The sequence below is a fragment of the Mytilus trossulus genome, chromosome 4 (genome assembly GCF_036588685.1).
Source record: "Mytilus trossulus isolate FHL-02 chromosome 4, PNRI_Mtr1.1.1.hap1, whole genome shotgun sequence".
Classification (NCBI taxonomy): domain Eukaryota; kingdom Metazoa; phylum Mollusca; class Bivalvia; order Mytilida; family Mytilidae; genus Mytilus; species Mytilus trossulus.
In genome coordinates this window covers 72,023,934-72,051,760 of record NC_086376.1, presented here as the reverse complement: position 1 = coordinate 72,051,760, position 27,827 = coordinate 72,023,934, and the positions used below count along the sequence as shown (strand labels likewise).

Sequence of the window (27,827 nt, the reverse complement as noted above, 5' to 3'; positions counted from 1 at the left end):
TTCATCGGAACAAGTGGCTTGATAAATGAGTAGGAACTAATTTTATTGATGGTGCATATAGTATATCAATAAAACCTAAATCTTAGCTGCAACAACATATCAATTACAAAAATATTGCAGGACACGTGTCTGCGAAAAAGCAGTATGTAGAAAAAAAAATCAAAATTTTTGACGATATTTACGCGTATCTACAGTATATTCAATTTACTGTAAAGCTGATAATATAAACGTCACTTCTTAATTTTTCGATGTTCATATGCAGTTCCAAATACTTTGTACGCGTTTTCCAGATGGAGGTAGGTGGTTCTCTCAGGGCAATACGACTTCATCCTCCATTGAAATATGACTGCCTCGAAATAGCGCAATAGTGTTAAAAGTGGCATTTAGCATCAATCAATCCTACTAGTTTCATGCTGAATTTCATAATAATCCATGAGATAGATTATCTACGTGCCTGTTATATTAAGGATACAGTATCAAAACAACAATCAGTTAAATAAAATAAAATAAAATATATAGGGTAACTATCATAAAAAAAAACTACATGTAGCAGAAAACATTTTATCAGATACCAAGACTAAATAACATGGGATTTTTACTGAATGATAATAGCATTAAATTAACGTAAACTCCATATATTTTTTTCGAATTGGTGCTTAGCGGGCTGATATGAAAATTTTATCACATGCTTCGACTGTTATCACATGCCTTTATATCCGTAACGTTATTTCAAACATAATTTAGAAAGTTCAAATAGTTGACTTTTCCTAACAGTGTTTATTATGTTTATTGTTATTTTTTCTTCTTCTTGTATTCGTCAATATTAAAATGTTTTTCTTCACTCATGAGGCCAATGATAGAAAGATTCCATATCGAATGTACTAAATTTAGGGTCTGACGTCCGTGAACTTTTCACTCTTTCAACCTCTAATTTGGAACCACATAAAGGATCAATATACGAATCTGCTATTTTTCTCGGTTGTTGAGGCATATGATAAAAATATCATAACATGTCATTTTTCATATCGTATATATTATCAGCCCTCGGTCAATATCAACGCTCGAGCCATGCGGCTCTTGGGCAAATATTGAACCTTGGACTGATTCATGAATTTCTTTGTCGTGATTATGAACTTAAAGGCAAATCTATTCCTTGAAAAACGTGTTAGTTGAGGTTTATTTCGGTAAATATATATACATTGAGCTAGCAAATTTAATTATATTTTATTACTTAACTTTCATAATGTTAATCTACAAGTGATAACTTTAAAGTGAGTTAAATTGGTACTGTAAATGTAAATGATACAATTATACATGGACCGGGATTGTTTATGATCCTCAAATCATTTCTTGAGGAATATCATACTCGCTGAATAAACGGTTTGGTGTTATAGTATGATCGAAACCAATGGTTCCTTCTTGTTTGTCTACAAAGCAAACAAAAAAATATGTTATAAACATCTCGGTACACAAAATTAATGAACTACGGTGACCAATAGTTATTAACATCTGAGTCATGTGATCTCTTGTGGAGAGTTGTCTCATTGGCAATCATACCACATCTTCTTTTTTTGTATACATATCTGAATGCATACTATCAAGTCATGGACTTTGGATTTACTTTCGTTGTCTGTGTTAGTAGAAAAAGGTACCAATCAAAAACTAGGAGAATCGATGAAAGATGTGTTTTTAAAAGTTATTTCCTTGCTGCACTATTCTATGGCCTGTAATTATTTGCATCTTTTGATTTTATGAATTTATTGTCTCGTCTGTAATAATACAACATTCCCTTATTTCTGTATATGGAACCTTTTATATGGTTATAATTAATAATTCAGCACTTTAATTAATGGCATCTAAATAGTTTGTCAATGCTACTCGATGTTTGAATCAATATTTCACTATTTTAATGTTCGCTCACTTGTAAAGTTTGTGATTTTTGCATCTTCTACCTTTTGGTTTTACTGCTCCAAATGTATTTATACATTCCAGGTTTTTCGAAGATTTGTTTTGTCTATGTATAAAGTCTTTTAAAAGATAATCTTTACTTACTTTTACATCTAGCCTTTATCACAATATATATAATAATTGTGATAAATGCCATAACCGAAACAGTGCAGCCTATAATCCCTAACAGAATTGGGATTGTTATAACGCCTGAAAAAAATTTTATAACACGATTCAATATCCAATTTTTAAATCAAAGAACTTAAATGAGAAAAAAAAATTATGATTGGGTAGCTAAAGACCTTCATAGCTTCTATCCAATAATAGGTGTCTTCTTCCTTCGACAAAAGTTTCTCAATACATATGTTATTTAACCGAAATTTCACACGCAAAAGACAAATACAACTTAATCACTGGCCATCTAATAATGAAATAGATTTACCAATGTTCATTTCTACGATCAGACAAATCTGAAACAAAAGTTCAAAACAAAGTGAACTTGTATGAATATCTGAAAAAATTAAATTATGCAAAAAGATAGACAAACAATGTTCTTTCGCCTTATATAAAGTTATAATTTAGTTTATATTTTCATCAAAATCTAAAGCAACTCTTCTTCTTAAACTGTCATAAAATATTTGATATTTCGTTGAGCTAATTTCCCTTTTCATACGACATAGAAATGCAAAAGGGACAACTGAGCAGACAAACAGATAGACAGGTAGGCAGGCAGACAGTGTTTTGTATGTCAATATTGATAATTTACATTACAATAACAAGCTAAAAAGTTAAGATTTTAATCAATTCAAGAAAAGTTATACACAAGTTTTTTTATATAATGGCGATAAATTTAATCTGAAAAAAAAGAAAAACAAAAACAAAGAAGCTGTCAGATTGACAACAACACATATTGTCTTGCATGGAAATGATATTTGCAATTTGTGACCAGAAAAGTCTATATCTCAACAACAATAGAAGATAAAATAATTGTGAAAATCGAGCTAGACCATCATTTCGTCACAGAAAACAACAGATCATAAGTTGGAGAGATTTCGTCTAAGCGATTTCAAGTCATTGCACGGACACTGCATTGAAGTCGCTCATCCTTCTGCTCGCCCAGCCAACCTCCTGTCTGCTCGCCCACCACCCCAACGTACATTACAAATCTTTTAAAATAACTGATATGTTTCTTTTGAATCTATTCAAGACATTTAAAAAACCCCGTAATATGATTTAATGACATTTCAAATTATATTTTGATGCCTGACTATATAATCGATAATATGTTGTGTATTAGGACAAGGAAAGGAATACAACTGCTTGCAACTGCACTAACATACAGATTTCGAATAATCATTATTTCCCTTGAAAGTTTTCCCATCGACAAATCCTTCATTTTCTGATTTTATAGTTCCGTTAATACATTTATCAAACTAACCTTGATTATTAACTGTATGTTTTGACGACCTTGCGTCAGTGGTCTGTTCAATGTTCACAATTCCAGTTGTCGCAGAAGTCATCTCTGTGAAAATAATACCAAATTAAAACAAAAAAAATGAAATTCGAAAATATACATAAATGAGGAACAATTTGTTGTTATCATCTGTTTCAAATTATACTGATGAATCACTGAAAGACTGTTGGTTAGTGTTAAGTAAAAGCTACCTCTAATAAACCTACATGTAGTTCCAAGGGTTGCAAGTAATAAAGTTGAGTCAGGAGTTGGTTGATTGTTTTTGAAAATCTGTTTTCACTGTCGTAATAACAATTTCCCGTCCATCTTTTCATAGAATGTGACATAACAGAATGCAATTTGTTATTAAATTTGTTCTCACATTAGCAACAAAATAGGGCAATATGTTGCACAGGATCTTGTTTCCTTTCCGGAGCATGTGAGATAACCCCCTTTATAGTGGTTGGTTTCGTGTTGCATTCTTTTTACGATGTAGTTGCTAATTTTAGTCTTCAACTTACGCGTTTTGATACTATCCGATTCTTTCGGTTTTAGCATTATAATAAATATGGGATATCTTATTCTTAGAATAATGCAATCATCCACAAAATTATTTACATATCTGACGGAACTTCTATCTTACTTACTTATTTCCTTGGTAATTTTCAAAAGTAGGATTGTGGAGGTTGTCGGTTCATTATCTAAGATTTCTGTTGTTGCAGGAGTCGTCTCTGTAATACAAAACACCATAATGAGATTAACAGTATAACCGGTCAAGGTCACTATATTTGTGACGTCAGAGTTTTTAGCATGCTTATACTTTGCAACAAGAGGCTCTCAAGAGCCTGAATCGCTCACCTTATTTTTTTTGGGTTAAATCTCTCATCAATGATTATTTTGGCTTTTCAATTTATTTAAATGTTCTTTGAATCGTCCTCTTTTCTTCAAAAGCAAAAAAAAAATCATTTTCTCCTATGTTCTATTTTAGCCATAGGAGCTAGGAGCTATGTTTCTTGACATACAAGGAAATAAAATATAAAATTTATACTAGATACTCTGAAACTCATTTAGCCTAAGTTTGGCTGAAATTGATACAGCAGTTTCAAAGGAGTAGATTTTTTAAAGTAAATCAACATGATGAACAAATTGTGAAAAAAGTCTTTAAAGGGCAATAACTCCTTAAGGGGTCAATTGACAATTTTGGTCAATTGACTTATTTCTAGATCTTACTTAACATTTTTGCTATAAACAGTTTATCTGTATCTATAATAATATTCAAGATAATAACCAAACACTGCAAAATTTCTTTAAAATCATAATTCAGGGGATTTATACCTGAAAAACCAGTTGCCCAATTAGGCTGAAAATTTCCGGAAAGGTAGACCTTGACCTAATAAATACTTTAAATTCTTGTCTTATTTGCTATAAATGCTGGAGTTTTTGAGATATAAGCCAAAAACTGCATTTTACCCTGTGTTCTATTTTAGCCATGATGGCCATGTTTTTTGACGAAACAGAAAATAAAACACAAACTTTATTTTATACACCCTACTGATCATCCAAATGAAGTTTTGTTGAATTTATTTGAGTAGTTTTAGAGTAGAAGAATTTTTAAAGTTAGCACATATGATGAACAAATTGTAAAAAATTGTCATTAAAGGACAATAACCCCTTAAGGGGTCAATTGACAATTTTGGTCATATAAAATTATTTGTAGATCTTACTTTGCTGATCATTTTTGCTGTTTACAGTTTATTTTTATCTATAATAATATTCAAGATAATGACCAAAAACTGCAAAATTTCCTTAAAATTACCAATTAAGTGGGTTGTTTGATTCATCTGAAAAATTCAGGGCTGATAGATCTTGACCTAATGAATATTTCATATTTGCTCTAAATGCTTTAGTTTTTGAGATATAAGCCAAAAACTGCATTTGACCCCTATGTTCTACTTTTAGTAACGGCGGTCATGTTTTTTGACGGATCAAAAATCGAAGCACGAACTTTGTGTAGGATAATCTAAGAAACAATCATGCTAAGTTTCATCCAAATCCATTCAGTAGTTTCAGAGGAGAAGATGTTTGAAAAATTGTTAACGACGACAGACGACGACAACGACAACGGACGCCAAGTGATGAGAAAAGCTCACATTTCCTTTTAGGAAAGGTGAGCTAAAAATGTGAACAAAATATACAGAGAATTGGACATCCGTCAATTGAATACAAACCATTATGGGCTCATTTCTACATTAACATGTGTCAATGTGAACTCTATATCAGAAAGCGAGTTTTTATTATTGTAAAACAAAATATAAAAACCTGACAATACTTTTCCAATTTGCAGTATAATGCATACACATATAAACTGTCGCAGAGGTTAAACTTTATTGTCTGCAGACCTCAGACTTCATCTTATAACCTTGAATGTGAACTAGCTTAATATTTTTATTTGTCATTTTATAATGGTTAAAAAAATATTTCAATTGTGCATCTTGTTCAAACTAAGCGTTAAAATGCTAGACCACGTTGACCCACCGGATTCATAAGATTAAATCATCTTGACGGTGGTTACGAAGCATCTGGTCAAAACCAATTTTATTTTGAACTAGTACATTTTACTTCATATTTTCACAATAAAGTACATCACATTTTGATGTTGATATAACTGTATAATAAAACTATTACAATGTTATTATATATATTACATTGTTTCGACTACGACCGCAAGCCAATCTTTATTATAAAGGACAGTTGATTATATAAAAGTGACCAACGCTCCCCCCCCCCCCCCCAAAAAAAAAAGAAATAATAAAAAATTATAAATAAATAGATAATGTTGCTTTGAAATTCCGAAGATTGTAAAAAGTTAAATCACAAAAATACTGAACTCAGAGGAAAATCAATTTGGAAAGTCCATAATCACATGGCAAAATCAAAAAACAAAACGCATCAAAAACGAATGGACAAGAACTGTCATATTCCTGACTTGGTACAGGCATTTTCAAATGTAGAAAATGGTGGATTAAACCTGGTTCTATAGCGCTAACCCTCTCACTTTAATAAAAGTCTCATCAAATTCCGTTACATTTACATGATGCGTTAAATAAACAGTCACAGAGTTATCTTGGTGTTATCAGGGATGTAAAATTCCGTATACATCTGATTACACCAAGATAACGAATTTATTTTTAATGAACAATTCCTTTACTCATTTTGAAACCAGGATGTAAAATTGTAAAAAAGGTAATGAAAAATTTCCAGCGTAACATTTTTTCACTGTCCATGTTGCTGCACATGGTCAAATTCTTCTTTACTTTATTTTTGGAAAAAAATCAAAATTTTTTTGTGTCCCTTTGAGTAAACAAAAAAAAAACAAAAAAATCTAAATATTGTTTTTAATTTTTTTTTTTTTTTTTTTTATTAATTCTTATTTTTTTTCTATTTTTTTTCTTCTATTTTTTGACAAAATTTGAACAAGGGTGGGGTGTTATTTACACCGTGGTAGACAACCAATCAGATCGCAATATTATTGCTGCATAAGAAATAATAAAAATGTACACCCCTGATTACACCAAGATAACTAATATTATTTCTTATTCATCAAAAATATTGCAATCTGATAGAATTTTCAACAACGGTGTAAAATTCTGTACAACCCGGATTACACCAAGATAACTAATATTATCTTGGTGTAATCACGGGTGTGCATAATTTTACACCGTTGTTGAAAATTCATACACCCTGAGGCGCAGTCGAATGAGTGTTTGAATTTTCAACCAAGGTGCATAATTCCATGCAACCTTGATTACACCAAGATAACGAAGTTATTTCTTATGAACAATTCCTTCACTCATTTTTAAAACATGATTTATTATTGAAAATGGTAAGGAAAATTTTGCAGTGCATCATTTTTTCAAAGTCGCTATTGCCTCGCAATGTCAAAGACTTTTTCTTTATTTTTGGGAAAATTCAGAAAAAATTGTTCTTTTGAAATTTTGGGGAATTTTTCGATTTTTTTTTTTTTTACATTTTCTGAATTTTGACTTTTTTTTCTAAATTTTGGCAAAATTTTATTTATCCTTGGGTGAACAAGAATGGAGTGTCAATTACACCAGGGTAATTAACTAATCAGATTGCAGTATTTTTGCTCCATGAGAAATTATTATGTTTATGACCAAGAAATGTTTTACTGCAATGAAATTTCGGATCAATTACCTTCAACTGTCTATTTCAAGGGAATATTTGTCGACCTATTTTGGAACTGGATGTGACGTACTATGAATTGGTTGTTTTAAACATTTAGAACTCCATTTTTTAAAGAATAAATAATGATTTCTCTAATAGTTTCAGTATTAAATGTGTTGACCAAAAAACACGAATTGTAGATTTAGTTTGGGAATTCGTATACACCCTCTTTTGAAGTCATTCCCCATAAAGAAATGCAAAAATATATGCAGATTTGTGATTTTAAAAGAATTGCAAATATTTATTAAATTCAAAGATAAGAGACAGTTACCAATTGTAAAATTCAAGGCAATTTTTTAAATGGTTATTAGTATACATGTTATAAGTTTGTAATGTATAAATGATAGCTAAATCAATGTTCATATTTTTCTGCTCATCAATTGGAACATTAGAATTGTTTGTCATCGTTTGTGAATCTTCAAAAGGATATAATTTTGCAATCGGTCTTGTAGTTTCTCCAGTGCTGGTCGTTATTTTTGCTGTTCTTACGAGTCAGTCGTTACCTCTGGCCTGTTCGGTTACGATCTCAATTTTCCAGTTTATACTCAGAGATCCGTTGAAAATTTGTACGATGTTTCCTGTATATATGAATTGTTTTTATTTTTTCCGAGTGTTCTGTGAAATTAACGTAACGACGTAAGGTATTCGGATTTTCATCTATTCCAGAAATGAAATGTTGAATCAACTGCGTTTGTCTATGTATACTTTTATTATACGATCTTAATATCTCATGCAAGTCGGGTCTATGTTATTATCGATTTCTGATTGTAGGTACCGTAATGTTGAAATGCGCCTTCAGTATAATAGATAAGACGGCGTTAAAGCTTCGCAATCTTTGACATCGAACGATGGACATGTTTGCGGTCTGTCGTTTAAGATAGTTTCTATTCAAGTAAAAATTGTTTGTAATGTTTCCATGTTTACTTTGGATCGTCTAAGCACTTTCTTCAAACTTGTCTTCGTCAGAGCAATCAAGTGCTCCCAAAATCCACTATACCACGGTGCACATTTCGATATGAATCTTCAGTCTAGACCGTGCGTTGATAAAGGATCTTTGACTATTTTCGATTAACATAGTCGTTTTATTTCCGCAGATCCTTCAATGAATGTAGATGCATTCTCAAATACTAAAATTTTAGACGAAGATTTACGGCTAACAAAGCGTCGAAATGCCTGAATAAATAAATGTTCGCTCAGGTTTGGAACTACTTCGAGGTGTTCTTCTCCTGTCGATGCGCATGCACATAAACAAATAAACGATGTCCTTAAAAGTTTTCTGAAATCGGTGCATTGCAAATCATTCCATTGCATCTCACAAGGATATCGTCATCTATGAAGAGTCCTTATTTTTGAATTCTTTGATATTATATTGCATTGTGTTTTTATTTCGTGGGTCCCTTTAACTTTTCATTTCGTCGGAATATGAAGATTCTTGGCAATCTAATATCTTTGAACGTTCCGCAGTATTAGTATCAATTTTCGTCAAAATTCTTTCAGATGTTAAGTATATCGACAGTAAGATATGAATCGCTGAACGTTAGCAGTTATTCGTATCAATTTCCTGAATTTTGAATGTCCATAATGTTATTAATACCAAGTACTTAATCAGTATGAACTTCGTTGTTTAGAAAGTCATCGTCAATATCGTTTTACTTGTAGGATTTAATTCTGTCCGTTTTGTCCAATTTGTTAACCAATTTGTTCCATTTTTCCAAATCATACTATTGATGTATTAATCGGCGTCAATTCGTCGAGTTAAGAGATCTGCTGTATTTTTTTTTCTGTTGGACAATATCTCCATTCATGTTAATTTGTAGATTTCGTTATTTCTCGCACTCTTTTCACAATAAATCATTTTAACGGGTTCGATGATTTTAACCAGCATTATTTTATTCAGCTAGCCGACTAGAAAACCACGTTTTTACATTCAATTTTCGATTGTGATGCTTGTCTAGTTTCAACAACTGCGGCTAACGTTCTAGTTGCGGAAATGTAAGGTTTTTCACAGGCTCTACTCTGCTTTTCGCCATCACTAATGTAGTTTCGGTTCCTTTGTTCTGTTCAGAAATGCAGTCGATCTATACGCAAAACGTGTAGTTCAAGTTGTTCCGCAGTAGAATGACTGGAGAAATAATGAAATATTTGTGTCACTTTCTTTATGTCGTTTGGTACATTAATCCAAGTAGCCTTAATGTTTTCCGGGGGTTGTTCATCCCAAACAAGTTTACTTTTCCATAAATCCTGTATGAGAGTCTTTGTTCGTATTGTTACCGGGCTGAGTATTCCAATTTGATCGTATACTTTCAAAAAATGTTTCAGGCTCTCCCTTTTGTAATAGTCCATCAGCTGGTAGGGCAAAAATTCAGTTCCGTGTTACACCCCAGGGTACCGCAATTTTTTTGTATAAATATAAAGAGTAATATCTGAAGAATATTTTAAGAGGTGTTAGACTTTTGAAAAAGTGTCCAAAAGGGGTTAAAAGGGGACTTATTTCAGGGTATATCAAAAATTTTGTTTTGCACATTATTACAGAAAAATGTAAAAATAACCAAGTATTCAGTACTAAACTTCTTATTAAATGGAACACATCATATCTTATTATAACGCAGGCTAATTTTTAATTAATTCTTAAATCGTAGAGGACTAAGAAAAAAAGGGGGGGGTCAATTTCCAAAAGTCATGATTTTGAATGAAAAGAAGCATACGTACTAATTTTCTTGATAAAATGGTATATTTTTTCACATTGAAACATACAGCATAAAGTATACAAAGGCTGTTGGAAAAAAATTAAAGGTAAAAGAACCAATAACATAGAATCAACGACAAACACAAACATAAGCAACCAGAAATGCACGATTCTGTCACAAATTAATACATCGCATTCATGAAATAACTCACATATTAAAACACACAAAACTGTCAGGGTTTCTAGATTTCTATTTTTTTTTTAAATTTAACAACCCCATCACCACATTTTAAGGTCACACAGAAGGTCAATCCATAGAATCATCATCAGTTAGGTCACCTGCATCTACCGAATTATCATTATCATCTTTTCCATCATCTGTGTCGTCATCGTTAGCAATATCAACGATTTGATAATGCTTATATCTACAAGCTTTCGAGCTTTAACATACAGCTATCTGTTTCAGATAAACCTTGTTGAACACATGAACATCTTTTTTGGCACAACCAGCTTTACATGAACAGCACATCAGAATTACCAAAGCATCTAACGCTAGTGGTTGGTCTAGGAAATTGATACTGATCAAAGCTCTCTAAACAATCCAATCATAGTTGTTTGGCAACAGACCAGTGTTGTGTTTAAGAGCAGATTTCCAAATCTTCGTCGGAAAGTTGGCTTGTTTAATGTGCTTTTGCATTTCAAAACGTTCTGATCTTTATTTATCGATATTTTTAATTTCGTAGCCATATATAGAACACGAAAACCTCTCAAGTGTTTTGACAACTCCTCGCCAACCTCTTCCAAGGTTTCACCAATATGGAATAGACCTTCTGAAAACTCCACATAACGTGTCAAAAAGCCGAATGTTTTGCTTTTTTTCTTTACCAGACAAAACACTTACTGAATCAAAACCTGTATTGGTGTGAAATAATGGCAGTTTTCTACAAACATTCTCACCAAACTTGCACACATTGATTGCACATTTAATAATCTGCATTTCGGGGATGCATCTGTCAGACTTACAATGTTAGAATTGATATGCAACTGTGAAAATAGTAAGCCAATACTTCCACAACAGTGTCAGAAGGTTTTTTAACAACGGAGTCGTAACCTTTGTCAGCTGCATGTTTTTTTGCATTTTATTGAGAAACATTTTTTATCGGCTTCTTGCTTTTTGATTATAAGCTAAAACCATTCTACGCTATTTCAATTTTCAACATATATTTTGTGGCACATACTTCCATGTGATACAAATAAATCAATACATTTAAGTGTAAATCTATAGGATTGTTTACTCTTTTCAAAACAAAAGAATTCAACAAAAGCAACTTTGTTGCCCCCAACTAACATACATTTCTTCCACTCCCAAGAACACGAGTGTGATGGTTTAGAACTTATAGTAATGATTTGCCCTCCCAAGGACCTGCCATTCTAATTTCGTTATGAATATTGTGCGATACTATATTTGTTATTCTTATCAGCCATTTTAAAACTGCTTGCCTTTTATTTCCTTTTTAAAAAATCTAAGCAATGATTTTCTTTTGAGTGTTTTGAAGATATCGGTTGACTTTTGAATAAGCCGTTCCGTAATGAAAATTTCTGCAGCAAATTTTCCCTTTTCATACGCGTTAAGTAGGTCGCACATTAATTCCGAAGAAGCAACAGAACCCAAAAACAAGTCATATAACTGCTCAGATGTTATAATGAAATTGGCCAGCTTTGCAGTGTCTGAAACAATTTCAAAACACCAGTTTCGTCTCGCTTCATTCAATTTTTTTAGTTCTTTTTAAGCGGATGTTTCAGGGTTAACCATTCCTACCAAGTCTCGACATTTTAATGATATCGAAGCTCTTTCATGAGCATTTCGCAACCAACGTGTATCATAATCTTTATTTAAAATGAAACTAACAAAGCCATTTTTTGTTTGTATCTCTAAGAAACCTAAGAAAGTAAACAGTATTACCAAACCCCACAACTGACTATTTGACGTTCGTTCAAAGCGATGTTTGTCGATTGAATGACTTAAAAATCTTAAGTCAATCACTTCATAGCTAAAACACAAAACGTTATCAAGCACACCTTTATTGAGTTCGATAGAGTGCACCTTTTCTGAACGCAAAAAAATCACCTTAATTTGTATTTTTTCATAAATATTTCGTTACCCATTCACTTTATAAAATAATTTGTCTCACAAAAAGATCATAAATCGACAATTAAATGTTTGTTTTCAGTTGCGAATTGATAATGCTTATGTGTGAATACATTGTACATGTTGTATACTGAATCAAAGACGGTAATTTGATGATTTCCGGTATTTCACGAGTATTTGCACTTACATATATTTCATTAAATAATTCATATTTTAGACGTTATATAGATACTCCAAATTATTTAAACATTGCATAATGATTAATTCTCAAGTTTAATTAACTTAAACGGGTAATTGTATAACGAATTCTTTATGAAAGGAGAAAACATGCCTTAATTTGAACCCAAAAAAATCGGATTGTGTGAAATGTAAAAAACATTTTTTTTTAAACAAAAAATCTTTCGAGTTACATTTTATATGATTAGTTTTGTATCTGTTTTAGTTGTTTAAACCTATACTTTATTTTTTTTCAGTCGCATTTTATTAAAAAAATTAATTAAAAATTACTAAGTCGTGATTGCTAAATGAGGGGACCATTGGAAGGGACGTTTTTAATCCTCTTTTGGACACTTTTTGTTTAGTCTAACACCTTGTATTTTATCAATAAGATAATGAAGTTGAATTCTATCAAAAAAAATCGCGGTACCCTGGGGTGTAACACAAACTCCTTAACTAGCGCGCTTTTGAGAACTAGCTGATGGACTAATTGATTCTAAATTCCCTAAACTCTCCAGATTGTATTCTTGATTGGATTTCACGGCGGTCGGACCGTTTCCTCGTACAATATGTTCTTCTACAATGTCCAAGTAGTGATCTCCGCCTGTTAGCAACGATATTTGAAGGAATATTGCTGTGTCATAAGTTAGCAATATCCTTAAACTCTACTTTCCGCTATATAGATGACGTTCTTTCACTAAACAATTCAAAATTTGGTGACTATGTGGATCGCATCTATCCCATCGAATTGGAGATAAAGGATACTACAGATGCAGTTAAGTCGGCTTCATATCTTGACTTACATCTAGAAATTGACAATGAGGGTCGGTTGAAGACAAAACTTTACGACAAAAGAGATGATTTCAGCTTTCCAATTGTGAACTTTCCATTTCTGAGTAGCAACATTCCAGCAGCACCTGCATACGGGGTACATATCTCCCAATTGATACGATATTCCCGTGCTTGCATTTCCTATCATGATTTTCTTCATAGAGGGTTACTGCTCACAAGGAGGACGCCTCCGGGTGCGGGAATTTCTCGCTACATTGAAGACCTGTTGGTGACCTTCTGCTGTTGTTTTTTATTTGGTCGGGTTGTTGTCTCTTTGACACATTCCCCATTTCCATTCTCAATTTTATTAAACCAAGAGTTCCAAATGGTGAAGTTGAAATCATCCCTTCGTAAATTTCACGGACGCCATCACGAGTTGGTTGACCGTTATGGAATAACCGTTTCACAAATGATATCGGATATGTTCCTTACGTGGTAACTACAATCCCCTTCCCTTTCATGAATTTGACCTACCGAATTAGACTATTTACCGGATTTGTAATCACATAAGCAACACGACGGGTGCCGCATGTGGAGCAGGATCTGCTTACCCTTCCGGAGCACCTGAGATCACCCCTAGTTTTTGGTGGGGTTCGTGTTGTTTATTCTTTAGTTTTCTATGTTGTGTCATGTGTACTATTGTTTTTCTGTTTGTCTTTTTCATTTTTAGTCATGGCGTTGTCAGTTTGTTTTAGATTTACGAGTTTGACTGTCCCTTTGGTATCTTTCGTCCCTCTTTTATGCACTAACTTTAAACCACACAAATAAACGTTTTGTGTATCAATATTACGTATGTTATTTTGTAGAGGCATCGCGATTATCGGCACTTTCAGTACTTTAATTGGTAATACGTGTCATGTTTCATTTTTCAGATAGATTGTTGGTGTCTTTTCTAAGTGTCTCGCGTTTTCTCTTCACCTCAAAATGCCGATAAATGTATTACTGTGGAGTCATAAACATTCGTTGGATACCAATTTTCGTGGATGTCGTCAGTATAGGGGAACCACGAATTTAAATATTCAACGAATTACAAATTTTTTAAGCAATGTATACGAACTTTGTTAAACCACGAAAGTAAATATCCTAAAATATGCATTTTTATCCAAATCACGAAAATTGGTATCCAGGAAAATAAATGAATTCACAGAATCTCTGTTCCCTCTAGCTTTAAATTGAGTTAATTCGGTAAGTTCTGCGTCATAAACGATCTTAAGCTCCTTACAAATATATAGTGCTGATTCGAGTCTACTTGAAAGGAGGGACGAAAGATACCAAAGGGACAGATATGAAGGTTTTCAAAAGAAAACTTGATCACGATTCTGTCGATTGAGAATACAAAATAGTAGCATCTTGTTCCGTATCTTGAATGTCATTTACGAGTTGCACGTTTGTCGAATTTAAAGTTGGCGGGCTTGACGGGTTGCTGCTCTGATTATCTTTTGCGCGAAAACTTGTATGCGCTGAGTTACTACCCCCGTTTCTATGGATAATACCTCCTTCACTGGTAATATGTTGTTTAGTGGACGTGCATTAAACAAGCTTGTTTTGTGTTTCTTAATTTGCATTCATTTATTCTGTGTTTACAAAGGCAATTAAAACATAACTGATCACGTTATACTATGATCATACGGGATTCTGTGTCGGTTATTTTACTCGATGGGTAGGTGCGTGTATTTCATGTCAGAAACAGCAAGGTCTAGTTTCAAAATTTTTGCAAAGAATGACGGTGTTGTTGGTAAATCGTGTGTGTACTGCATATCTTGTTCGACGTCCATAATATTGATCTACTCTAATATGCTTTTACGGAGGTCCCGTTACATCCAAGTTTGTGTTCTGTGTTCTCACACGAGATGTTTTCTGACTTCCCTGGGTGATTTGTTCAAAATAATGGAAACAAGTGAAGTGCCGTATGTTTCTTGTGTTTGACCCAAAGCTTTTAATCCCCTGACGTAACCATGTTCAAGAATATTAGACATTTCCGAGCGAGATCACCCAAGTTTTTTTTTTTTTTTTTTTTTTTATAAGAACTCTGATAGTTTTAAATTCCTCACCGAGATATAATTTATTATGACACATGGTATCTCGTATTTATATTTTAGTTAAGTCTTCATAAATTTGGTAAATTGACATAACCTCGGTTTTGAAAGTATCTGTGTTATTCTATTGTTATTTTTTTCTATCGAAATATATCATGGTCATGCACGGTATATCAAGTTCATAACAAAAACGTCATTTTGATATATTTTTCTGCATCAAACCTCTTTAAATTCGATAGAACTTTCAATAAAAATTACAACTTTTTATTTTTGAAAGATGAAAGTGGGCAAAGCAGAAACTTTTATAAAGTCAACCTTTCTTTTATCTCGTACATACGACATCTGTCGAATGGAGGTTTGAAGTGTGCATTTCAAAATGCATTTGCCAATAGAACACATTGATTTAAAAAAGAAATTTCTTGGTAATTATGTTGTGTCATCCTTTTTCAAACGTATCTCCTATGGAAAAATTAACTACGACGAAAAATGGAATTTTAATAAATTTGTTGAAAGTCAAAGGTATAATAACCACAATAGAAACACAGGGGAAAAAGAAAAAAATATGTATGATATTTTAAAAATGGCCAATGACAACAGTAAACGCTGACTTAAATTTTTGTTTTTGACGATCATATTTGTAAAGCCTTCTTAAATTTTACTTGCTATGATTTTTTTTTAATACATTTAAGGTCAAAAAGATATACTACAAATTATAACAGGGTATAAGTGTTTCCCGTTTAAACAATGGTTATTATTTATAAATACGATTTGTCAATGACATATCACGTGTTCTGATTAATGTAAAAAATTAAATGTCCTTCATTCTTGAGTATGCTTATTTTTTATCGTAAAATCTTTGTAAGCCTAATAGTTGGCGAAGGATTTTTAATAATGCATATATGCATTTATGATTTGACCTTGAGGACCGAATCTTTTTTAAAACAAATTAATGGCTTCATCGTAGTGTACATTTGAAAGTGTAAAACCTTCTATTGATGCTTCATGTGTTAGCTATGCTTCCAAGTAATTATTTTATGCGCAGTTTTAAGTGATAGGTTAAGATATACGTCCGGCTCATATGAGTCTCAGAAGGTTTGCCATTCAAAACTGTTGACTGAGCAAGTTGGAAGCGAAAGTTTTTGTAGGCGGTGACTCTGATCGCTGGCTGACAAAAATGTGCTTTTAATTTGGGACTGGCTTGGACAGACGGATTATTAAACGACTGTGCGTTGTGTGGGTTGCCAATGTTGTGCGTTTGAACAAACGGTATAGTTTCTAGATTTAATGTGTGAGTTGTAGTATGTAATTTGATATGACGGGACTGACGCGGTTGGAACTTACATACGTGTCGAATCTTCGTTTCACTGATTATTAATCTGAATCAATAATCTCATTTTCCTCATTTTCCGGTTCTGTAAACTTTAAAATTTGTCCCAAAACAATGTTTGCTTACGCACAAGTTTCAGAGCGTTACAATGACTTCTTCTTCATCGAAATTCGAATTCTCTGTTGCTTCATTTAATCCTCGGGATAATCCTGTCTTACAGCTTTTATTCCCCGATCTGACTGCTCTCAATTTTTCAAGATCCCTGATCACGGCACAATACATATAGATGATAGTTAAGGCAGTGATATACAACATCTGTTAAGCCAATACATTTAATATACAAGTACGTATTTCCACACACGGCGACGTCACTGACAATAAAATATGGACCATGGACAAGAACAATAGTTCGGACGTTATGTTACCGTGTAAAAGTAACAACTTTTGCGGCACATCAAAGATAAGAGCCAGTTACTCAATGTAGAGTTCAATGCATTTTTTAAAATAGTTATAAGTAAACATGTTTATTACTTTGTCATCTATTTTTACAGTGTCTCATAAGTCAATTTGTTTGGCTGGGTCTTGATTGTTTTAAATATTGTACATATTTAATTGTATGTTGGTCAGCTTCTGTTAGCCAATTCGTGTCACTTCAATAAAATTACTAGTTATACTGTATCACAGAAGTAAAATTAACCTGAATACATTGACCTCTTACCTTTTCGAATTTAAAACCCGTCAGACGATTCCACAGAAAAGACCTTGAAAAACTCTAAACTTTCACGTGAACGAAGATTTTGCAAGTATTTTGTGGTGATAAGTTTATCAACGAAGTCATATAAAAACAAAAGACGTCAAAATTGAAACTAGTTCCAGGTCCAAATATAGAAAATGTTAACCGTCTTTTAAAAACAAGACGACTCCTCGTAAACCCGAAGTTCTGTTTTGTGGACATATTCTGCTGGTGTTGCTCCGACTTTTGAAACAATGTTGTATTCACAATCGGTGTGGACTAAATAGACTGTACCCTAAATTAGCCTATACATACATTAAATGTACCTCGCGGTTAGCTTGTACATTTTTTGTTAACCTTCCATTTTTCGCAGCAGAAATAACTTACTTTGATCAACGATATTGTTAATTGTTGTTAGTGTAACTAGTTTAGTCGTCTCTAAGTTTTTCGTAGTTATCGGCAAACTTTTACTCTCAGTTGTGGTTTCTGAAATATATGATTGATCTATATGAGATAGATAGATAGTTTATTATCATAAAACCATACAAGTTTGAAGGTTACGGAGAAGTTGAAAAAATAATATAAATAATAACGGGGACTTTCTTTACAAGAAAGTCCCCGGTTAAAAAATAAAAATTCTTATAAATGCATTAAATTTCACATTTCAGATGAAATGACATAACAAAGAATATATATAGGTTCGAATCCCGGCGAGGGAAGAACCAAAAATTTGCGAAAGCAAATTTACAGATCTAACATTGTTGGGTTGATGTTAAGACGAGTTGTATATACATTATGTACACAGCCATGTATCACCATCATTGATGGCGATCCGATGGATACATCTGTTGTAGGGTTGTCACTGACTCAGACGTACTTATGTATATATATATATATATATATATAACTCGTCTAAACATCAACCCAACTATGTAAGATCTGTAAATTTGCTTTCGCAAATTTTTGGTTCTTCCCTCGCCGGGATTCGAACCCATGCTACTGTGATATCGTGACACCAAATAGCCTGCACTGCAGCCGTCCCGCTAGACCGCACGACCACCTGGGCTCTCAAAAAAGAGCTTTTGGTGGGCATGTGTTACCTTTCCACGTCAGTTTTAATCTAGCGGCGTACTACATTACATGATATATAAGGCATGAAGATGTTATTGTTACAGATCAGCTAAATTATCTATAGTAAAGGATCATACAAATTAATGTAAGATACAGTCACAGAAAATAATACTTATGCAGTCAAATATCAAAGTTAAAATTGCATAAAGAAATAAATTATGGTTGTTGAAAAGGAGTGTACTATTAATACATCGTTTAAATAAATGAGCGTGTTGACAATTTATTTTTGCATTAAATAAAAAATACAGACACGTACTGATTTTGTGTCTAAGATTGATCCCTTGTTATTTTTCTTTTCACAGAACATATTTTTCATGTCTATATACAGGAGATAAGAACACAAAAAAAACGAATTCTAGTAAAGATTTCACTTTTTTTTTTACTGTTTATAGATGCTATATTCCTAATATTTGATGTTGAAACAGTTGCTGTCATTCTCTCCAAAGAGAAAAATGAAAACAAAGAAGATCAAAGACAAATACTATGGGAAAGCGCATAAATTGTTGGCAATATCATTTCCCCTTAAAAAGAAAACAGAAACAACAAAGAAAACTAAAGACATAGAAACAATAACCACACAAAAACAAAACAACAAACGGTGACCTCAGGTGCTCCGGAAGTTTCAACAGATTCAGTGTCATCCGTTAGATACAACTCTATTTTAAAGTATTTTGCCCAGTCGAAATTTCTATATATCTAACGATCTTTTTAACAACATAATAAAATATTTACTTCCAATATTGGCTTGTTACAATATCCTCCAGGAGTCTAAGCAATATTGAGATAAATGACGATATCTTTTTTTGTTATATTTTATGCCATGGCCTAGCTAGCATAATTTCCATTTAATTTATAATTGATCATCTAAAGATTGATGTACTTATGTTTATAATAGATTGTCGTAGAAACTGTTTCGATTAAATCGACATAGCGGAGGCCATATTATGACATTAGCTTAACTGTATGAGCAAATTTCAACCTGTATTGTCTTTTTCAAGAGAAATGTGTAACTATAATTCTAACCTTTACACTCCTCAACATTTGGAATATCTTTGATCATTTGTCCATTTAAGTTAGAACAAACAGCACCATGTGCATTTGTTTGTGTTTGCTGCAATAACCAAAGATAAAACGAATGGATTCTGCAATCACAGATTAAACCGTTTGAATCTAGGGACCTGAAAAAATAACCCATAATAATTTAAAATTGTAAAAAAAAAAAAACATTTTTTTTTCAAATTTCATTTCTTATCAACCGGTAAGTAATATTCTATCGAAAAAACTTTTATTCGTAATTAAGGTGGCTCGCGGGTACAAAAATGTCAGCAAAAAATAAAACCTTTATTTTTTCATTACAAATTATATTTTTTACACCATTAATTATTACTTTATGATATGGTACAAAAATCAACCCAAAAAATCAATTCGGTTTGGCCTCAGATGGCATTTAAAATGTTTATATCATTGAAAAAGCTACAATTTATCTCCCTTTGGTGCAAAATGCCTTTTTGACTCATCGGTGACCTATATTTTTTATTATTGTTTTCAAATAAGCTGTACATAAACTAAATAATTGTAAAATTTAAGCGATTTCTGTAATTAATTTTTTTTTTTATTTCGATATTATCTCTATTTCTTCTATTAGTTCAACAGAAAAAAAGGACATTAACAAAAATGAACGCTTCTTCTGGAGGCAGATTTGAGCTTATATGAACGGTGACCCCAATTTTTTATTTCATTTTTCTTTTGAATATATGATAAAGTTCATTTATAAAAAGATACGTGTATAGCGAAATCCTATATTAAAAAAAAAAGATTTATACCCAGGAGCCCCCTGAAACAAAACAATAAGACCAAAAATTTTTGGCGGAATGAATTGCACGAAAACTCCAGAGTTTTATGGGGGTTCGTTTGAACTCTGAAGTAAACACTGTCATAGTGTTTAACTGAAAAAATATTACATACGATATTTCACCAAGTCACAAAAAATTGTGAGATATCAGTTGTAAGATAATTATCTTGCATACTTGACAAAGGTATTTAGGTTTCAGCCCAGGTTTAAGAGAGAGTAAAGAATCATACTTACTCCAACATTGTTAAGTTGACCTTCTTAGCAACTTATAATAATTCAGACGACTGGTATTTCCTAATCATATAAAATCTAATGGAGAAGGTTCCGAAATTTCAAAAAAAATATTTCCTAATACATTCAACCAAAATAAATGTTATATGCCAACATTGTCCTGATACCTTTGATAACTACATATATAACCTTGTTATCAGTAAAAAGATATCATACTCTGAACCTTTGGCCCATAACTCGTTTGCTATCAATAGACACTCTCCTTAAAAGAGATAACACCTTTGTGGTAATTTTATTATCTATTACTTGACAGTTTTGCCGGTATGAAAAAGTTCAGGAAGATATTTTGAATTTTAAAAAATTTACTCACAAGAGAAGTAGATCCCGAAGATCCCCAAAGGCATTGCTTTCGATGTACAAAATACTATTTCTCGCCAAAGTTCTAAAACAGAAAATAGTCAATGATAAGTTATATGAAGATAGTATAGTATAATTTAGGAAACAATACAATGACTTAATAAAGACAAACGATTATAATTGTCAAGTGCAACCCATAAATTGTTCCCTTTGTTAAACGTTACTTAACGTCCGGACAGACGTTACAAAACAACTTATCGAAATCATTTTTTTTGGACCAGTAGTCCACAGCTTCAAAAATAGAGTACATTACCTTTGGATGTTAATGTAACTATGTCCTAAAACTATAACAATGTAATTGTATAAATGTCAATGTTTCAGCTACAATTGCACGCCATATCTTTATTATAAAGGACAGTTGATTGGATACAAGTGATCGAATGTCACCCCTTTATTAAAACTGAGGTCGTATGAACTGACTTCAGATAGCATCCAGTATTCGCTTTGATAAAAAAAAACCCGTTGTTGAATTTAAGGTTTAAATTTAGGAAGTCGTGTACATCACCCCTTTTATATTTAATTCTACATTGAAGATTTACATAAAAATTCAGCTGGTTTTGATATTTTTTTAAAGAATATTTAACAAAATAAAACTATCATACAGTATAAAAAAGAAGATTGCCAATGAGACAACTATCCACAAAAGATCGAAATGACACAAACATTAACAACTATAGGTAACCGTACGGCCTTCAACAATAAGCAAAGCTCATACCGCATAGTCAGCTATAAAAGGCCCCGATAAGACAATGTAAAACAATTCAAACGAGAAAACTAATGGCCTTATTTATGTAAAAAAAAAATGAACGCAAAAAAAATATGTAACATATAAACAAACGTCAACCACCGAATTTACAGGCTCCTGACTTGGGACAGGCACATACATAAATAATGTGGCAGGGTCAAACATGTTAGCGGGATCCCAACCCTCCCCCTAACCTGGGACAGTGGTATAACAGTACAACATATAATTTTTTTTTTTTTTATAAAAATCAGTTGAAAAATGCTCAATTCATCAGATAGACAAAAAATACAAGTGGACGTGGCCGGGTACTGATACATCCCGACACAAAAAGACACAAGAAACAGATCTGAAAGTACTCGTAGTTATCTGACAGCTAGTTCAAAGCCACTAACAACTAATAAAAAAATATTTTTTGTCAATTTTTTCTACAACAGTGTTGCTGAAGCATATTTTCCCCGAATCCTGAGTAGTTAACCATATATTTCCGAATTTAAATACGTGTAAATCCCGAATTCACACGACGTTTGAAAAGCTTTTTGTCTATGAGTTTAGTTTAATTTTCATAAATTAAAATCAAACAAAACGTTTTATACAAATTCATCTTCAGATGAGTAAATTCAGGTATCTAGCTGGCCTGGATAGTGATAGAAAATAGCCATTGAAACGCATAAAATATCTAACTTCATCGGTTACGCATGGACTGTCTTACTTTACATCCCTAAATAGGATGCTGATTCGGCACATCAGAAATAAGATTGATTAACCCATTTTACTTTCAATTATGCATATAACGCATGGAAACGACTTACCAAATACATATTGTTAACAAACTCGAACGAAAAACATTGAAGGTGTTTTGTTTTCCTTCATTGAAAGTAAGTTAGAAAAAGGTATTTCACTATCAAACTTCATTGAAAATGGACAATCTTAAAACTTAAAATAATGACATCGACACCATTTTGTCATAATAACTATTTAACATCAAACTATAATAGTGAAAGAGTAATTTTCGAATCAGAATTAAGATTGATCTTGAGACTGATCTTTAACTTCTTCTTTATTTAAACACCTCTTCTTAGTACGACTCAATAATTCTTGTTACAAGTCTTTCCTTTTTAATGACATAATAACTGCTGTGTTGCAACTAAGATACATTTGTAGACAAAACATGCGTCTGGCGTAAAAAAAATCAATCCTGGTGTCTATTGTGAGTTTATATACAACCACTGGGTCTATGCAACTGCTGGTGGGGTTTTTATTCCCAAAGGGTATCACCAGCCCAGAAGTAAACACTTTTGTGTTGACATGAACTATCATTGACATGATCATATTAAAAAACAACTGTTTACAATACTTTGAATTTGTTGAAATATTAAAGCTTTTCTACCTTTGACATAAATTGCATTAGCTGTATTTAGCAAAGCTTTAGGCATTTTTGTTCCTGCATGCTCTTCAACTTCGTACTTTATTTGACCTTTTTATGTAAATTTGTTCATTAAGCACATATCATAAGTGAATAAACTTACTCACTCATTGGTTCAGTGTACGTTTATGTATCTTTTAACACATATCAATCTTGATACTATAGCATATAAATTACTTACAGGATATTAAGTTTAGTCATATTCACAAAAGTTTCACTCTTAATTGTCTGCAATGAATTGTCGTCTAAATGTCTGTAAATATTAAATATCTTAATATTACTTATCTGTATTGGGTTGGTATTAACTTTTAGAACATGTGTTTGCGATTTTGTCTTTGACTTATGGTAGTATCTGTTTTTTTCCCTATGCGGGATCTTTCATTGATCATATGGATCTTCTTTCATCGATTGAAATGTTTAATTAACTATGAAAAGATATATAGTTACATAGTACTTTATTTAACATATAGCTATATAATTATACAAATATTTGTACAAATAATAATTTGTGTTACCTGTTACTTGCTTTATTCAGAACATAGTAAATAAAACTCATTTCATCTGTAGGTGTTGAATAGATTGTCGTAATATGTGTTAATTTTTGCATCATACTTAAAGGAGAAGTAGGGCGAAAGATACCAGAGGGACACTCATACTTATCAGTGAGCACTATTTTCAGTTTACAATTTAGATATATTTTTATGTTATAGATAATGTATATTTTAAGGTTTTTCTTGTCGTAGAACACACCGAGGGGTGTCAGGATTGATCAAATGAAAGACCGACCGGAGGGAGTTATTTTTTGACGGTATATATGTAAGTTTACTTACATTATCTCAACACCAGTTAGGTATCTGAAAGCATTGCTTTGCATTTCCAGAATTTTATTGTTCTTGAGATTCCTGAAAAAAAACCCATACATCTTTGACTTCATTGTATAGAACGATTATGCTTACTGTTGAAACTAGAAAAACATCATTGATCAGTTTCATTCATTTTATGTGATATTAGTTTTGTGTTGTATTTAAAAAAAGAGGCGGTGTTAAAGACACCACAGATCAAACACATGGGTGAAAACAACGGAGTTCAATTGGGTGAAGATTTACTAATTGATTACTCGTCGGATTTACCGCGTGGTACTCAAGAACTCGCTCGGTAAAACATTAACACAATGGAAAAACACAAAATTATATCCATTTCATATCTGTGGGTCGTTGCATTATCATTGTAAAACCCCACAAGAACATCACCTAGGACTAGATAATAATCCAAGCAATTCTATACCATAATTAATCAAAGATCATTTAATACATCTACTTATTATGATTGTAAAATGGTAATAATCTAATCAAGTAATTACTTGATATCTTAAGCAAAATATTACTCAAACAACAGTTTTGGGAACCATAAAAACACATTTAACGAAGTACAAAGGGGTGATGAGTAGTACTTACTGATGCTATTAATCATTTTCTGAGGGCCAATACAGGGTGCAATGAATTTGTTCTTATTTAAAAATTGTGTCTTGGAAAATGTTCTGGGAGGTAGTGATTTCTCAAATGTATTAGGTAACTAACAGTCCTGCTGATGAAAATATGTGTGTGACGCTACAGAGGTGGGGAATGACAAAGATAAGCTAAAGGTATAAGCCTTGAAAAATTACTTTTGTTCATATATCCTACATGTATCTCAAACTCTGTTCAAATGACAGTAAAAAGCAAAAATTCGAATCGTATTTTGATTTTAATTTATTTTGATCAATGTATAATTTCTCAGACGGCACTCCCGTTGAAAATAGATTTTATTTCAATTGAATTTAAGAAAGCAAGAACATTCTAACAGGAAACCGATTAGTCGAGTATCATTTTGGTTATCGATACTTGGTATAATTAGTTATCAAAGGTACCATGATTATAATTCAGTACGCCAGACGCGCGTTTCGTCTACATAAGACTCATCAGTGACCATCTTATCAAAATATTTAAAAAGCCAAACAAGTACAAAGTTGAATAGCATTGAGGATCCAAGATTCCAAAAAAAAAAATGTGCCAAATACGGCTAAGGTAATCTATGCCTGGGAAAAGAAAATCCTTAGTTTTTTAAAAATAATCAAACTTAACCGAGCGAAACTCGATTAATTGAGTATTCATTGACATCCCTAGTGTTAAACACTATTGGTCACTTCTTTCGACTTTAAGCTAGGTTCACACTGCCAATCAGATTAACTCGATGATCCCGATAGGTCAAATTTCTACAACCAAGCGACAGCAAATTCTGTATCGGGCATGTTTTCGACTTCTACTCGACTGCTATCCGACTGTACATGAACCATTTACAACTCCTTGATGACTCTATCACGATCCCAACCGGACCACTAATTGAATACATATTCGATAATTCGGACCAATTCACGGTCACAGCACGATACTTTAGGTGGACCCTACTCGATTCAAGCCTGAGCCCGGCCAGAGCAGATCGACTTGAGCATATTAGGGGCTATTGATAGGCGGGTATGTTCAATTTCAGAATAAAAACGTCTGATTTTTTTAATCATCTGCCGTAGTAGAGGGACCATTATGTGTCCGTCTGAAAGTACGTAAAGTCGTTTGGAACCAAAAAGCAGGTTCAACTTTCCTTTCGAAATCCTGAGATCATCCCAGGTTTTATTGGGTTTCGTGTTGCTAAATTTTTAGTTTTCTATGTTGTGTTATGTAGACTGATGTTTGTCTTCTCGTCGGCTTTTGTTATTCTCTAAGGCTGTGTCTGTTTGTTTTCAACCTTTGAGTTTGAATATTCCTTTGGTATCTTTGATCTTTCTTTTAAAATTTTGCACCTTCTTGAAAAAGTACAGACGCGTACTGTACATAGAGTAATTTGTGCATATTAAAAAATAAATAGTGACAATATATTTTTGAAGAAGCAAAGTTCTGAGAGTTAATCAGAGCCGAACACATTTTTAGAGAATCGCGTAGCAGTCATGTATACTTGTGTATGGCGGAGTAGAGATCGAAGAGTGGTCTAATGTGGTCGCATCGAAATAATCGAGTAATGATCTGTAAACTATTTGTATTTCGACTAAACTCGATCTCTACACGATCATTTCCCAATCATTTCGACCGTTACTCGACAAATTCTCGATCTCTTCTCGAGTGACTGGCTTCTCGATCCTTACTCGAATGTTTTTGACACGTCAAAAACTCTTGGGTAGAAAGTCAGATCGATGACGACCAAGGTAGACCGCCCCTATCATACTTGTCGATTGAGTCAGAACATTCTTCTGATCGCTTTATTTGTCTTGATCGAGATTGATCGAGTTGGTCTTCTTTGCAGTGTGAACCTAGCTTAAGTAATGAACAAAACCCTATTCCGTACAGTAAACTATGGCAGAATGAAACATGTCAAAAATGAAAATCAACTCAACAGAGAAAAATAACGTCCTGATTTATAATGAAAACTATGAACGAAAACAAATATGGCAGACAGCAACCGACGGCAACCACTGGATCTGACCTCTTGACATTGAACAACAACATAAAGTGTGTAACCTGTGTATTTTGTACACGTTACAGTTTTTTCGTAGTGATTTCACAGTACTATGTCTTATTAAAAGATAGCGCTTACCAAAAGGATTAGTAAAAATCTTATGCTTCATTGAAGTCTCATTCAGGAATAAAGCTTCATAAAAGATTTTTGGGAGACAAACGTCATTTAAGCTAACAACTCAGATGACCAATCAGAACACATATTTCTCAAACTTTGTGTTGCCATATTAGTCATATAAAATGTAATATATACCTCCCACTATCTACAAAATGAAAGTTTTCCGCAGTCATCTGGACGTGGTCAAGGTATTAAAACGTTTGAATAGCTATTGTTCTCCATAATTTCAACTATGAGAAATTCATAAATCATTAAAATTTAAAGGTCCCAGTGAATAACCTACATATAGAACATCAGCAATTGTATTATTTCAATGGCACAATAGAAAAATATTAAATACCTTGGCTAAGTGATGTTGAAAACTTCATTTGGTACATAATAATAAAAGCATGAACCTCTTGGAATAGATGTTGTGAAATGGAAAGACATATTCCCCATTTTATTATTTTCAGTTACTATTATCCCATAAAGAAATTACAATTATCAAACAAGAAAAATGCCATTGAATTACGACTATCATCCCGAATTTTTCGACGGCTATTTTCTAACTACTTAGAAAATTAAAGTGCACCGTTTAGAATCAAATATGATGTAATGGTATAAAGTAAAACCTTGCAGCTGAGTAACTCGTCACAACAACAGGATACATTTGAGAACTAGAGGCTCTAGAGAGCCTGTGTCGCTCACCTTGGTCTATGTGAATATCAAACAAAGGAAGCAGATGTATTCATGACAAAATTGCGTT

At 32.7% G+C, this 27,827-nt stretch overlaps 1 protein-coding gene across 1 annotated transcript; it reads right to left on the bottom strand.

The window, feature by feature from the left end:
* Positions 1–1,338: 1,338 nt before the first annotated feature.
* On the bottom strand, positions 1,339–27,255 carry LOC134716794 (uncharacterized). The gene is made up of 8 exons (XM_063579801.1): positions 27,218–27,255; positions 24,253–24,324; positions 23,604–23,675; positions 19,778–19,932; positions 4,048–4,131; positions 3,386–3,469; positions 2,053–2,157; positions 1,339–1,427 (listed from the first exon to the last, which is right to left on the bottom strand). Exons 1-8 carry the CDS (start codon positions 27,253–27,255, stop codon positions 1,339–1,341), a joined length of 699 nt encoding a protein of 232 aa, XP_063435871.1.
* Positions 27,256–27,827: the final 572 nt, after the last annotated feature.